The sequence below is a fragment of the Entelurus aequoreus genome, linkage group LG16 (assembly GCF_033978785.1).
Source record: "Entelurus aequoreus isolate RoL-2023_Sb linkage group LG16, RoL_Eaeq_v1.1, whole genome shotgun sequence".
Lineage (NCBI taxonomy): Eukaryota > Metazoa > Chordata > Actinopteri > Syngnathiformes > Syngnathidae > Entelurus > Entelurus aequoreus.
The window spans coordinates 20,051,360-20,068,194 of NC_084746.1; the positions used below are offsets into that span (position 1 = coordinate 20,051,360).

The 16,835-nt window shown below is 39.5% G+C and overlaps 1 protein-coding gene across 7 annotated transcripts in view; it reads left to right on the forward strand.

Annotated features, from left to right (window-relative positions):
• LOC133630688 (anoctamin-1-like) overlaps window positions 1-9,874 on the forward strand; it is a 242,799-nt gene extending 232,925 nt beyond the window's left edge. For all 7 annotated transcript variants that reach the window (XM_062022331.1, XM_062022333.1, XM_062022332.1 and 4 more), the window contains 5 exons: window positions 3,603-3,755; window positions 3,911-3,963; window positions 5,583-5,767; window positions 6,116-6,221; window positions 9,510-9,874. In XM_062022331.1, coding sequence (XP_061878315.1) covers window positions 3,603-3,755; window positions 3,911-3,963; window positions 5,583-5,767; window positions 6,116-6,221; window positions 9,510-9,710 — 698 coding nt within the window. In that variant the 3' untranslated portion in view covers window positions 9,711-9,874. The remainder of the gene's footprint in view (window positions 1-3,602; window positions 3,756-3,910; window positions 3,964-5,582; window positions 5,768-6,115; window positions 6,222-9,509) is intronic.
• Window positions 9,875-16,835: the final 6,961 nt, after the last annotated feature.

Genomic DNA, 16,835 nt, shown 5'->3' on the forward strand with positions numbered 1-16,835 from the left:
TGTGGTTCTGTATTCTTTAATTCCATACGATCTTTTGATAAAAACTAAGTAAATAGTTCACAATAACGTAGACAAACTTTATTGATCCCCAATGGAAATTGTTTGACACGGTAGCTAAATTATTATTATAATTTTGATGACTTCCGGTTTTTGAAAACCCCAAATTTGATGAGGATCTGAGGTTTTTTAATAAGATGTAAACCATTATCTACAAAAGTATATCAAAAGAAGGCTTAGAACACATATGTCAGAGTCAAGGCCCGCGGGCCATATCCGGCCCGCGAGAAGGTTTTTTACGGCCCTTGGGATGATCTTGATTTATTATTAGAACCGGCCCGCAGACCGCAGATCTTTTACACGCACCAATACTACATTTCCCACAATGCAACGGTGACGCACCGAGCAGTAGGCTGCTTCATTTCAATATTTATTGGCACAGCAGTCGTCAGCATCACAGTAAAATTAACTTTCAGATACCCATCAAAAATGGCAAAACGGAAGGTGGACACTGAGAACCGGGGGTTTCAAACAAGGTGGGAGTCGGAGTATATGTTTTTGGAGGTAGCTGGAAAACCTGTGTGTCTTCTGTGTGGAGAAAGTGTGGCGGTACTGAAAGAGTATAATCTGAGACGACATTATGAAACGAAACACGCGGACAAAAACAAGAATATGGACATGGAACAAAGGCTACAAAAGGCAGAGGAATTAAAACGAGGCCTCAAATCTCGACAGGCTCTGTTCAAAAAAGCCAAATCACAAGGCCAGGCTGCTGTCAAGGCCAGTTTTATTTTGGCAGAAGAGATCGCTAAATCAGCCCGGCCATTTACGGAGGGAGATTTCATCAAAAACTGCATGATTAAAGTTTGTGACGAAGTTTGCCCAGAAAAAAGGCAACTCTTTTTAAATGTGAGTCTGAGCAGAAACACCATTGCCGAGAGAGTAGACCAGTTGTCCATCAATCTAAAAGAGCAGCTTGTGAAAAAGGGAAAAGATTTCATTGCATATTCCTTGGCTGTGGATGAGAGCACCGACATTTCTGACATTGCCCAGTTGTCAATTTTCATCCGCGGAGTGGACTCCAGCCTAAGCGTGACAGAGGAGTTTTTGGCTTTACGTCCTATGCATGGCACAACTACGGGGCATGATTTGTATGAAGAGGTGTCAAGATGTGTAAATGAGATGGAGCTGCCTTGGGAAAAACTCGTGGGTTTGACAACCGACGGAGCACCTGCGATGTGTGGACACAGGAGCGGACTGGTAGCGAAGATACGGGAAAAGATGCAAGAGGAAAACGCAACAGGTGAGCTGACAGCTTATCATTGTATCATACACCAGGAAGCGTTGTGCGGTAAAGCCTTGAAAATGGAGCATGTAATGAGCATCATCACGCGCACAGTTAACTTTATCAGAGCCAAAGGTTTGAATCACCGCCAGTTCAAGGCATTTCTGACGGAGTTAGAAACGGAGCATGGTGATTTGCCTTATCACACAGAGGTGCGATGGCTAAGCCAGGGAAAGGTGCTTCAAAGATGTTTCGAGCTTCGTGAGGAGATTTGTCTGTTCTTGGACAGCAAAGGGAAAAACACAACACAACTCCGAGACGAAATGTTTCTGTGTGAAATGGCTTTTCTGTGTGACATTACGAGTCATCTGAATGCAATGAACTTGCAGCTGCAGGGTCGGGATCATGTCATCTCTGATATGTACAGTACAGTGAAGGCATTTAAAACCAAACTGACTCTGTGGGAGACGCAGATGCGGAAAGAAAATTTGACCCACTTTTCCAGCTGCCAGACCATGAAAGAGAAGCTCTCTACCAGTGCATTCCCGAGCGCACAGTTGGCTAATAAAATAAGTATGCTTGCCGCTGACTTTCGACGCCGATTTGCTGACTTTGAAGCACAAAAAAGTAGGTTGGAACTGCTCGGTAACCCGTTTGCTGTTGACGTGGAAAGCTCACCACCAAACCTTCAAATGGAGTTGATTGACCTCCAATGCAATGATGCACTGCGGCAGTGGGTGCTGCGGAGTTCGCCCGTTTCCTCCCCGACACAATGCCCCAGCTGCGCATCCAGGCTGCTCAAACGTTGTCTATGTTTGGCAGCACATACCTGTGTGAACAACTGTTTTCTTTGATGAACCTGAACAAAACATCACACAGAAGTCGACTTACTGCTGAACACCTCCATTCAATCTTGAGGATTTCCTCAGCTCAGAGCCTTACCCCGAACATTGATGAACTTGTGGAAAAGATGGGACACCACCAAGTATCACCCTCAACCTCAAACAAGTGAACATTACTGTGCAATCACATATTTAGAGTTTTTACTCAATTCAAGTTTAAAAGTTAAAGTTTAATATTTGTTTTCACTGCATGTTACTTCTCCTTAAACAAAGTGTTGTTTTTGATTTATAGATTTTTGCACTTTATTTTATTGTATTTCAATTTAATTATATTTTTAAAATATTTCAGTTGAGTGGATGATAGAAAATTGCTATTATTGTTTTTTTCTTTGAAGTAAATTTAGCCCACTTTTGCTAAAATAGAAAATATAGGCTACTGATGGTGCCTTGAATACCGGTTTCTTTCATTTAATGTTCATGTTATGGGGATTTTTATATAAAGGAAATTTGTCTTTTGTGTCTGTTGAAAATTAAAGATTACTGACAGAGCCATAAGAAAATATTGCTTTATTTATCTGATCATATTGGAATATATTTGTTAGGTTTTCAGTAGGTTCAATTAGGTTCACTAGACTATATGCGTCATTTAAAAATTTTTCAATGAACATTCGAACAGTCCGGCCCTCGGCTTGTAGCTAAATTTTTTATTTGGCCCTCCGTCCATTTGACTTTGACACCCCTGGCTTAGAAGGTCTAGATTTGCATTTTACATATTAGTTTCACCTTGTAAATCAAATTTTTGGAATAAACAAACCTTTGCAAAATATTCAATTGTTTTAGTTTTACCTGTATAAAAATAACAGCTATGGCCCCCTGGTTGTAAAAAAACCACTTCCTGACACCTTTGAAGATGGGTCGGTTGGTTGGTATGCAACTGCATTACTGCCCTTGTGGTGAAAACCTATAACAATAATAACTTCCTTACAAATGCTCCAATCATCCAGAATTTGTTGATTATGTGTCAGGGCATTGAGAAGGTGTCATGCACGCTGTCTGACTTTTGTGCACCCTGCGGTGCAGCTGGGGCAAAGATACATTCAATGCTGCTCGCAGATTTAATTACAAAAGTAATATTTACATTTAATATTCAGAGTTATATCAAACATTTATATTTAGATTCAACATTTAGACACAACATTTAGAGTCACTATTTAATTTAAGCTTACATCTGATGAAATTGAGCTACGGGAGAAAAGTGTGTTTAAATGTGAGAAAAGTGAGCTAAATGTGGAAGCTGGGATAGGCTCCAGCACCTCCGCAACCCGAGAGGGACAAGCGGTAGAAAATGGATGGATGGATGGACATGAAAACCTTTGATCAGGGTTATGTGGGTACTTTCTATTGTAACAATGGTTACAATTTGACTTTGCCTGAGTGATGTCACGTATTCTTCCTCTATCTTTTTATGTTTTTGCCAGTTATCCAGTTTGGTTTTGTCACATTATTTGTGGCATCCTTCCCCTTGGCTCCATTATTCGCTTTGCTCAACAACATCATTGAAATACGACTTGATGCCAAGAAGTTTGTCACCGAGTTGCGGAGGCCAGTGACAGCAAGAGCCAAAGATATCGGTTGGTACAGTACATGTACAACTACAGTATATATATATATATATATATATATATATATATATATATATATATATATATATATATATATATGTATATACTGTATATATATATATATTTCTCAGTGAAAATCAATGATTTTCTTTTTCCATATTCAGGTATATGGTACAACATCCTAAGAGGGGTTGCCAAAGTGGCTGTCATTATCAATGTAAGTAAATTTGTTTCATATATGTGTAAGTAGGCCTACTAAAAAAATATAAATGTAATTCTAATTAAACATTTCATTCATTGTTTAGTATGTATGATTTCAAAACCATGCCTGAACAGAGGAGGTAGTCCTTTGTGTCATTGTCACCTCTGACCTGGAAGTGTATTCTTACCCTGTGTTTCACTGTAGCCTATTGCCACATTTCTTTTAACAGTAAACCTTGCTTGGCTCACCATCAGCAGCTGTTAGACCAGCCCTATTGTAGTGAACCACACAAGAGCCATCATACATGAATCATATCTTTAATGGAAAGCAAACAATGTGATAAAAAAACATTTTACAACAATAAATCTAGGGTTCGAGATATCTGGTCAGGACACTCCTCACTCGTTTACCTTCTCTGTCCATTCTTGCAATCCTGCCTGTGTTTGGAGGCTGAAATTGGCGGTCGTACTTGACTGCTGCAACCACTTCATGGCTTCAATAGTTATGGAGTACAAAGTAATCGCTCGACATATATCGCGGACAATAACTGATCGTGCATTCGCTGTTTTCCGTAGTTTTCCCTTGTCCACGGGAGCCCGCATTCTCGTTGTCTCCCCCTTCGACAAATGGACAAAGTTTTTCACATCTCAGACAGTTTTTCACATCTCAGACGGCAACATTGCCATGTTGCCGTCTGAGATGTGTTGTATCTGAAATAGCTGCAATCCCACGTTTCCTTCTCTTAAGGTACTCATTTGTGATTTCCACAAGCGTCTGTACATGTAGAAGAAAGAGAAACACGGGCATGTCTGAATGACTCGCCTCCATATTTCCAGTGGTTACCTCCGAGTTACGAAACCGGTCTTTCTGGTGTCACTTCCTCTCCGAACTCAGTTTGTAAACGGGTAATGGGGTAATTCCTATTCAAAGACTGTCGTTGGCATTGATTAAAGGGTTGCTCTTTTACCTCTTAACGAGTTGTTTTTTCACTACAATAGAGCGGAGCCATCCTTGCATAGACATGCCCTCCTTGTTGGGTTGGGTTGGGTTTTTGGCAGCAGCTCCTAGACCAGATCTGACCAATTTACGTCTATGAGCATAAACTAATGAAGTCCACCTGGGTTAGAGGCAAAGCGTCTTCTAAGACAAACCTAACAGTCTAGTTGTGATTGATTGAATGCCCTGAGTAGATGAGTACACTTGAGATTGATTGTCCTGTCATCTCTCCCCCAAAGATTGCCTCATCTCACGGGAAGAATGGTCACTAACTTGTCGCTTTGCCACCAGGAAGGCCTATTGGTACCCTAGGAAACTACACCATGAACCCTATGCGACCACAATGCTGTCGCATAGGGTCACACAAAGACATAAACACGGAGACTCCACGCTTAAAATTTAAGAATTTAAGAAGCATTTTGAATTGTCTTTACCAAACAAGTTTCCAGTTACCTCGATTCAACTTTCAATCAACAAATACAGACATAAAAAAGCAAAAGTTCCATTCTAATACATCAATGTATGATTGCATGTACTATTACACCCTGAATAATTTATCGGTCATAGTCTGACTCACATTTTTGTCCCTGACCTTTGAATCCCACCTCTAATACCACCTACCCACCTATAATTCCTAGGCCTTTGTCATCTCCTTCACCTCAGACTTCATCCCTCGGATGGTCTACCAGTACATGTACAGCCCTGACGGCACCATGCATGGATTTGTCAACCATACTCTCTCATATTTTAATGTCAGCCACTTCCAGGATGGGAAAGAGCCCAAGGATCAAATGCAACTTGGCTTTGCAGTTGAGATATGCAGGTGGGAATTACATCTCATTTCACAGTGTCAAATCCCTCTATGAGAAAAAGCTGTATTGTCTTAAAGGTACACAACAATTTAAGCTCGGGATCACATTACAATAAATCATCAGAATATAAGTGATTGGGCAAGGTAACTGTTAAGGAGAGGGAGGGACACAAAGTTCTAGAATGTCTGAAATCGTCGCAATGTTGTATTTCAACACATTTAGTCACAATTACAAGTCATACTTTGCATGGCATTTACAGTCACAGTTACAATTCATACTTTGCATGGCATTTACTGGAGGGAATACATGTGCTGGTACATCAACATGTAAACTCAAAAACATGTTGTCTGTTTTTGCAGGTACAAGGACTACAGAGAACCACCTTGGTCATCATCGCCGTATGAGATTTCAAAGGAATTTTGGGTGGTACTGGCTATTCGGCTTTCTTTTGTTATTATTTTCCAGGTAATGTGTGTGTCTGTGTGTCTATGTTTTTGCGTGTGAGAGTACAAGACTATAAGTCGCTACATTTTTCCCAACGCCTCCTTTGGACTTACATGACGACAAATCCAGCTCACGTCCGGCTCATTAAATATGCGGGTGTGCAAGCACCGTCTGTTCTCATTTGGTACTTGGCACCATTTAGCCTTTCTAGAAGAAAAATATGTTTGTGTGGTTTTCGGCTGTGTGAATCATTCGGATTGCGAACCTCGAGAGGAAATCAAGAAAGGTGGAAGAGTGTAAGATTATACGAAAGACGACAAAAAAGTCAAAGAACGTCCGAGTTTGCCGTGAACATAGAAAATGTATAGCACAAAGAACTATAGAGGCATAAATTAAGTACAAAAAGTATAAAAACAAGTTAACAGACATACTACGATCATGTAGAAAAGAATTTTACAGTGAATTATTGGACAGGAACAAAAATAATATGAGAGCAACATGGGGCATCCTCAATAGCATTATTAAAAATGGAACTAAGAGGGACTACCCTCAATACTTCTTAGACGGAAATAAAAAAAAATGACAACATAAAGGAAGTAGTTGAAAGCTTCAATAATTATTTTGTAAATATTGGATCAAAATTGGAAGAAAGGATTCCAGACCCAGTTCCAATTGAGGACTATAATGATACTATAGAGCGAAATCCCAACTCCATGTTCCTCTGTAATGTGACACAGGAGGAAATAGTTACAATCGCAAAAAAATGTAAATCTAAGACTTCAACTGATTGTAACGGAATTGATGTGGAAACGATAAAAAAGGTTATTGAAGAGATCTCAGGTTACTAATATACATTAATGGAATGTATATTAGTAACCTATCATTTCAAACAGGTACATTTCCAAACAAAATAAAAATAGCTAAAGTTGCACCAATTTATAAGACTGGAGACAAACATCAATTTACAAATTATAGACCTGTTTCTCTACTTCCACAATTTTCTAAAATCATTGAAAAACTGTTCAATAACAGATTATAAAGTTTCATAAATAAAAATAGAATACTCGAGGAGAACCAATATGGATACAGAGCTAATGTTTTGACTTCAATGGCTTTAATTGAAATTACAGAAGAAATTACCAATGCAATAGATAGTAAAAAATGTGCGGCAGCGGTTTTTATGGATCTAACTAAAGCATTTGACACAATTAATCACAATATTTTAATCAAAAAACTAGAACGATATGGCATCAGAGGGTTAGTCTTAAACTGGATAAGAAGTTATCTAACGAACAGGAAACAATACGTGAAGCTAGGCGAACACACGTCTACAACGCTAAATATATCCTGTGGTGTACCTCAGGGATCAATACTAGGACCTAAATTATTCAATCTCTATATAAATGACATTTGTAAAGTTACAAAAGATTTAAAGTTAGTATTATTTGCGGATGATACAACAGCGTTTTGTTCAGGAGAGAACACACAGGAGATAATACAAATAATAACAGAAGAAATTAACAAATTAAAAAGATGGTTTGACAAAAACAGACTATCGTTGAATCTCAGTAAAACTAAAATAATGCTATTTGGTAACAGTAGAAGAGAAAGTCAAACACAAATACAAATAGACAGAATAGAAATTGAAAGAGTAAATGAAACCAAATTTCTACGTATAATGATTGATGATAAATTGAACTGGAAATCTCACGTAAAAAATATACAACATGAAGTTGCAAGAAACACGTCAATAATGAATAAAGCAAAACATGTTCTAGACCAAAAATCCCTTCATATTCTGTACTGCTCACTAGTGTTACCATATCTGAGCTACTGTGTAGAAATATGGGGAAATAATTACAAAAGTACACTTCATTCATTCCACGACATAGTGAATTTGCAAACAGCTAAAATTATGCACAAAGCAAACTATAACCTGCTACCCAAGAATATACAACAATTCTTCTCAAAAAAAGAGGAGAAATATAATCTTAGAGAAAAACGTAATTTAAAACATTTGTTTGCACGTACAACACTTAAGACCTTCAGTATATCAGTATGTGGAATTAAATTATGGAATGGATTAAGCAAAGCAATCAAACAATGTACTAATATGATCCACTTCAAGAAACTCTTCAAACTTAAAGTGTTTACAAAGTACAAAGAAGAAGAACCATGACAAACATTCTCAATTTATTTCATCCATCCATTCATTCTTAAAGTAATCTTACTTATCTCATCATATGAAATATGACTTACTTCACCAATTATTATTATTAAATTCTTACTATTATTTATTTTTATTGTGATTACTAATGGAGTTTATTGTGAATAAATTGTGAACAGGAAGTGAACAAAAAGTTTTGCAACTGTTATATAAAGAAAAGGGGTAGGATTAAATAAGCTCTGCTTCTTCCTACTCCTTTTCGAACATGTTGAAAAGAGAAACTGGAAATTGTGATGTATCATGTTGTATGCTTGCATGTTCGAAATAAACTCAAACTCAAACTCAAACGCTTCATTAAAAATTAGTTTGATGTATTTTGAATATACTTTATTCGTTTAGTATTTCTCATTAAAGTATTATCTTGATATTATTTGTATTAGATATTGTTTTGGAGTTCTTAAAATGCATTTTTGCTACGAGTGTTTCGTAACACACCAACTCTGTGAATCTAAATAAAATAAATCACATTTGAGCGAAACCTTAAAGAGCCAAGTTTTTACCAAAGGCAGCAATCATAAATGAAGCAAGAGTTCAACATGGAGATCCATAGTTATATTTTGATAAAGACGGGAAAAAGCCCCGCGCAGTCGCAAAGGGAGCGTGCAGCAACATAAGCTTCATGAAAAATGTGTTACTGTGTTTACATTAATTATTAGCTTACATTAATTATTAGCTATAAAACATTTTCCCTTCTATAATCTATTGTCACAGTATCGGATCAGGACACGAAATTGGATCAAATCGGAGGCCAACAATGTTAATCAGGACATCCCTTTTCAATACATTAACTTTTTATTTTGTTTGATTTTATTTCACCCCATAAACACAGATATATTGTAGATTAATAAGAGCAATTATAAGAATTAAAACAATTAATAAGATAATATATCGCAGTATCGCCCACGTCTTGTGAGCGTGAGGTTACAAGCCCTAATATTTATAAAATCTCCAAATGTTTACAGATTTTGATCCATCTCAATTGGTAATATTAATGAGGTTAATATCATAAATTATATGTAGTACAGAAGAAAATGTTACTTTGCATTTAAGGCCGAAATCTACTCTTGACTCTTTTCTACCAGAATGTTGTTATGCTGATGAACGACCTTGTGGACTGGCTCATCCCAGACATCCCCAAAGACATCAGCCTGCAGATCCACAAGGAGAAGATTTTATTGGTGGAGCTCTTCATGAAGGAAGAGCAGGTGAAGAGCATTAGCTTGGAGAACACAGCCTCGACAGGGAACAAGGGCAGCAGGAATAACAACACAACAACAACTTAAATATAATAATCTCATCAACTTTTTAGTAGTGAAACTCATGACTTGCTTAGAAGCTATCCTTCATCTTTCAAAACATTCCGACAATTGAGGAGGAAGTAGCAGATGTGTGCTAATAGTAATGTCGTATTTACCTGTCATTTAATTCATTTTGCATTTGTATCACTTCTGCCATCTGTTGATAAAATTTCTACATCAAAACTTTGCCTCTGTTTTCTTACACCATCTCGGTTATTGTATGTCCAAACATTATGTTTCACAATCTTACTTTGTCCGTGAATTATTCAGCAGAAAGTGGCATCCACACCAAAAATCCATGTTACCATAATTTTTTATGGAGTATGATTGCAGTCATACTCCATAAAAAATTATGGTAACATCCACCGACGGACCAAAGAAAGTAGCGAGTGCCAGCACTTTGACAAAGAAGGTACGAAACACCACTGAATTTAAGAAATAACTTGGTATCACAGTACGAATGTGGGCTCCCCCTCTCTCCTCCCTCTTTGCCTGCACGAGTGTTCGATAAAGTTGAAAGTGGTGTTCATTTATAATTTTTACATATTTCACATTGATTTCTCCATGTAAAACTATTATTCTAAAACTTGCTTTGTCTTCATATTTTTAATGTATGGAACGGATTATTTAAATGTGAAAATGCTTTCTGTTTTATATGATTCGGTTTTTGTCTGACCTTTTGGATAGGCTTGATAATGAAAACCAAGGTATTGTCAAAGAGGAATGTGACATAATATTTGTTTTTGCCACAATCATTTGCAAAAAGGGTTAGTTAGGGTTAAGGGTTATTTTACAATGTTCACTATGCACTTATTTGAAATAGGATGTATGACTCTGAGGCAAAACTGTTGTGAATAGTTTGGAATATTATTACTGTGAACACGTAGCCCAAAAATGCATTTCCATCATACGTTAGGTTTCTAAAAATAGGCGTTCTAAAATACTAACAAAAGGCCAGAACAGAACAACATTTAAAACCATCACATCCCACAGAACATCAGTACTGACTGATGTTCTGTGGGATGTGATGGTTTTAAATGTTGTTTATATGTCATATTTAGAAAATGTATTGATGGATTGGTATGGTGACAATTTTAACATCGGCCATTTATTCACAATGTTTGTCGATGTTGTGGGATGTTGCATACAAAACTCCATACCAGTAAACATTACCGCGGAGTTAACAGCATTACAAACAATAATTGATACAAAAGCAAAACTATCTGTATTATTGCAGATATTGTATCATGGGCATCACATCATGATAATTAGTGTTTACATGTTTCCTTTTTCTTTTGTACAGTTGTTAGGTTGTATTTTTTCATTTATTAGGTCTTCGTTTTTAAATTGTCAGATGTCGTTGTGGTTTGTGCAGCCCTTTGAGACATTAGTGATTAAGGGCAATTGATTGATGGTTTTTAGCACAATTAAAGGTTATATTGTCGTAATTGCAAATGTAATTAGATATTGTGATAGTTTAACACATGACGCAATTATGGTTATTGTGGTGTATTAGAGCCAATTGTCAGTGCTCTATTGGATCAGACTGTCATTGGCACTAAAGGGAATACGTTTTTGGCTGTACATGGTCGCTACGTTGGAGAAGGAATAAGATGTTTAAAAAAAAGCCATTCTTCACACCATCGGCGAAGAGGCACTAGAAGTGCACAACACACTAACTATAACACCAGGCCAAGGGAGCTGACGCTACTACGATGTAGGACCTTCTCAAAGCGTTCAAAGCCTACTGCAGCCCGCAAAAGAACATTGTTTTTGAGCGCCATCAGTTATGGTCACACACAATGTCTACAGGACTGTGAGCAAAGAAGTGGCTGTACTGAGGATGACATGATAAGAGATAAACTAGTATTTAGCATAAATGACACGTTTGAAAGAAATAATGTTGAGAGAAAGTGAGCTCACATTTGTAGATCTGCAGAGCAGTCATCACCTGTTGTCCAAGACACCTCTGTTGATACAGTAGGAAAAAACTACAGGACAAATATGGACAGGCACTCACGTCAAAGGACGGACTAACTTGAATAAATGGATTGCAGCGTGCCCCAAATGCGGCAGCAAGCACGAACCTCGTCAATGTCCTGCATATGGAGTTGGATGTCACAAATGTGGTAAGAATAACCACTTCTCAAAGGTGTGCCGAGCTAACGCTGCTAAAAGAAACTAATACAATACAAAGACTGTACACAACATAGAAAGTGAAATTGACTCATTGCACATCGGAATGCTATGTGACAGCAAAAACAAAAAAGGAAACACTGCTTGCCATGAAACAGCTTAATCCAAGGTGTCGCAATTAACTTCAAGCTTGACACTGGCGCAGAAACAATGTGCACATATGCCCTACTACCAGGCCCTCTACAGTTGTGGCCTACAAAGACTGTGCTGATTGCATAGCAGCTAAAGGAGTACTATCGCTTGAATGTGGAACAGCAAAACACAGCTATTTTGGATTGTCATGTGTCTGATTGGTAGACAAGCCGATCCTAAATCAGGCTGTCAAGCCAACTTTTCCATTCCTACACCCGAGGATGTGCGCAGCAAGATCATCCAGTGTGCTAATCCTCACATGTGCTCACAGACACAGAAAATAGTTATGCACAAATAGACTGGCTGGATCAAAAGAGACATCGGAGACACTTTGCTGAACAAAAAGTTGCTGTATTACAAGCAAGCGTCATTATACAGGACTGCAGTACCTAGAGGAGGTCAAGTCAAAAAATGTGTCTCTACCAACTTGGAGAAGCCAAACCATCAGTTTTTATATTCCTCCTTTCTGTCTCTGGGTGTTTGCTAAGTCAGGACAGCACACCCTGACCATAAAAGGAGAAGTTTGTGTGTAAGTGTCTGGAAAACAACTGCTTTACGTCATAACTTAAATGTTGACGTTGATCCAGACAGGTAGTCTCTTCTCAAGGATAGAGCTATCACTTATGCATTCCAAAGTCCCATTAGGGCTGGGGTCTCAAACATGCGGCCCGCGGGCCAATTGCGGCCCGCGAGATGTTATTGTGCGGCCTGCACCTCAATATGAACGTTTAATGTTAGTGCGGCCCACAAGTTTTATATGAATGGCGCTTGACAGCGTTGTGTGCGGAGCTGAAGCATTCTTGCCAACCCTCCCAATTTTCACCCGTCAACATCAGCACGAGGTTTAACGTCCACTTTTTCTCCATACAAACAATGTGCCTGCACAGTCAAATGTTGTATGCGGCTTCAACAAACCCACGTAAGCGACTGCAATGCCTACTTAGTCGACAACCACACATGTTACACTGAGGGTGGCCGAATAAAAAAAACTTTATCCATGTTACAAATATGCGCCACAATGTGAACCCACACCAAACAAGAATGACAAACACATTTTGGGAGAACATCCACACAACAGAACAAATACCCAGAATTCCTTGTAGCCCTAACTCTTCCGGGCTACAAGGAATCTACCAATCATGGTGTGGTATATGGCTCTCGAGAGCCGAACATTGACATCACTTGTGTGATGCAAGCAGAGAAACGTTTTGCTGCTTTTCCACGAGACCCGCACGGCACTCTTCCTCCCTCTCTCCCTCCCTCGCTCGCTCGCTCTCTCGCTCTCTCTCTCTTGCTCTCTCTTGCTCTAAACTCCACAGCGAGCCCCCCAACCCTCCCGTTGGCTCCAGACAGAGACGATTTGTGTTTTTTGGGTCCAAAATACCCCTGTGTTAGTGGAAAATCGGCAAATGACTGAAAGCGAGAAAAACGTTGCCATGGAAACGAGGGTTGTCTTACGTGCTTGGCTGCGGTCACACGGCGACACCTGTCCGTCAGTAATAAAGTCCCCGATAACCTGGACCAATTCAAACCGTTATTTGTTTTTTTTATTGTTTAATTTGCATTGCCTCACATGATGAACACTACATATATTTTTATATGACGCCATATAACACTCCGGGAGCCGTCACTTTTTCCCGGTACTTTCCGCCGACCGCCGTGTTGCTGTCGGGAGGAAAAGCGGAACGACACACATTGTGGAAATAACATTATTCTCCATGCGTCGGCTAAATACAAATATATTCCACAACCCCAAACATGTCTTTTTCAAAGCGTGCAGTAAAGAGAAAGGTTAGTGATGAGCAAAAACAATTCCAGGAAAAGTGGGAGATGCAATATTTCTTAGTTGACCACATAGGGGCACCCCGACTTGTCTTATTTGCACAGAGAAAGTTGCAGCGCACAAGAAATACAATTTAAAACGTCATTACACCACTAGACATGCTGAGGAGTATGCAAAATACCAGGGAGATGAGAGAGTGAACCGTGTTGCACATAATGTGTATGTGTATACATTGTTGCTGACTGGAGAAATTGAATTATTATTGTTAGAATAGAATAGAAAGTACTTTATTGATCCCTGGGGGAAATTCAGCACCACATTCGCTCACAATAGACAAGAATAACAATAAATAATATAATATTATATATATATATATATATATATATATATATATATATATATATATATATATATATATATATATATATATATATATATATATATATATATATATATATATATATATATATATATATATATAATATATAAATAATATAAATATATTCTACATATACTACACATACTCTACATTTAAGTGCAGTCAAGGAACATATGCATTATACAGTCTGATGGCTGTCGGTATGAAGGACCTCCTGTGTCGTTCCGTGTTGCATTTTGGGAGTCTGAGCCTTCCACTGAACGTGCTCATTCTCCCCGCAAGGTCCGAGTGTAGTGGGTGGGAGGTGTTGTCCATATGGCTAGGAGTTTTGCTAGACTTCTCCTCTCTTGTTATTACTTATGACTGATTTATTTACTTAATTCTCATTTTGTTCATTTATATTTTGATTTTAGTTTGTGTTGAAAATAAAAATAAAGACATTTAAAAATAATTTTTTTAAGAAATCTTTTCTTGTGGCCCAGCCTCACCCAGACTCTGCATCCAATGGCCCCCCGGCAAATTGAGTTTAAGACCCCTGCATTAGGGCCTCTTGCCTGCGAGAAGTGATCCAATCCACCTGCGAATATCAAACTAAGGGGTCTTATCTTATTAAGTGCTCAAACTGAAACTGAAATAATTGGTGGTTTGCTTTCTCCAAGATTAATATAAACACTCACCATATGTAAAACATAATATGAATTAATTAATTCACTTCACACCCAAATGAGCCACCGATAGCTAATTCTTCTTTCGGTATAGTTACCATTTTGTCCGTTAAGGAACAGAGTGGCCATCCTAATTACCATTGTGGTTTTCATCCATTTCACTGTCCTTAGTTCTCACTTTTCTTGATGCTGCAGGTGGCAGCAGAAGACTCACGTGTTGCAAAGAGGGAGGAGGCAAAGGCGGTGCTGCGCAATGTTCCCCCTAATTTTTCATGCGTCCGAGCAAACGCATAAAGTCGTTGAGCATTCAGTAGACCACACGTGAGCAACATCAGACAACACCAGCAGGGAACTGTCCCAAACTTGACTTAACAAGTTAAATGTCTCATGATCAAATGACAGCAGTCTTTTCCATGAGATTATTTTCCAATATAGGTGATTTGGCTCAGTGAGGGTGAATAATATTGTTTTTCACAAACTATGTACTAGTATTATCTGACTGGGTGGGGGTCCTGATTTGGAAATAATTTGTACCCCTTTTAGGGATTATTCAGTTCCCCTTAAAACATTCACATGTTGCATGAGATGTGTGCTGTAGCACATATTAGGTGTACATTTCTGTAACTTTGTGTCAGTACCGTATTTTCCGGACCATAGGGTGCACCAGATTATAAGAAGCACTGCCGATGAGCAGGTCAAAGTCAGGTCTATTTTCATACAAAATATTATAGGGCTCCCTCCAATGGGCTCACCACTCATGGGAGGGGCCATAGAGGTCGGGTGCATTGTGAGCTGGGCGGCAGCCGAAGGCAGGGCGCTTGGCGGTCCGATCCTCGGCTACATAAGCTAGGTCTTTTGACGTGGAACGTCACCTCGCTGGGGGGGAAGGAGCCTGAGCTTGTGCGCGAGGTAGAGAAGTTCCGGCTGGATATAGTCAGACTCACCTCGACGCACAGCAAGGGCTCTGGAACTAGTTCTCTTGAGAGGGGCTGGACTCTCTTCCACACTGGCGTTGCACGCAGTGAGAGGCGACGAGCTGGGGTAGCAATTCTTGTTGCCCCCCGGTGGACGAGAGGGTAGCCTCCCTCCGCCTTCGGGTGGGGGGACGGGTCCTGACTGTTGTTTGTGCTTACCCACCAAACAGCAGTTCAGAGTACCCACCCTTTTTGGATACACTCGAGGGAGTACTGGAAAGTGCTCCCCGGGGTGATTCCCTTGTCCTACCGGGTGACTTCAACGCTCATGTTGGCAGCCGTGTCAGCCAGTGGAAGGGCGGTCCACCCTGCGTCACAACTCGAGTCAGCTGTTACCTCTCCAGAAATTATCCATGGCCGCCTGGTATCCTCTCACAGCAGGAAAAGGGGGGACTGATCAGAAAAGCGGCAAGTCAGCTGGTCTTAAATGAGTCTCTTAAAAGCCAGAGTATATAAATGAGTTGTAAGGCGGGACTTGAAGGCTTCTAGTGAGGTACCTACTCAGTGGCCTAGTGGTTAGAGTGTCCGCCCTGAGATCGGTAGGTTGTGAGTTCAAACCCCGGCCAAGTCATACCAAAGACTATAAAAAAAATGGGACCCATTACCTCCCTGCTTGGCACTCAGCATCAAAGGTTGGAATTGGGGGTTAAATCACCAAAAATGATTCCCAGGCGCGGCACCGCCGCTGCCCACTGCTCCCCTCACCTCCCAGGGGGTGATCAGGGGTGATGGGTCAAATGCAGAGAATAATTTCGCCACACCTAGTGTGTGTGTGACAATCATTGGTACTTTAACTTTTTAACTTTAGGTAGGTAACATCTTTAACTGTTTCTGGTAGGACATTAAAGAGTACTGGAGCCCGAATAGAAAGCATTCTAATGCCTGCAGACTTGTTAGGGCTCTGGGGGTCACTAATAAGCCGGCGTTTTGGAGAAGCAGAGTTTGGGACCATAGGCGCCAATCTACAATTCTGCCAGTGGG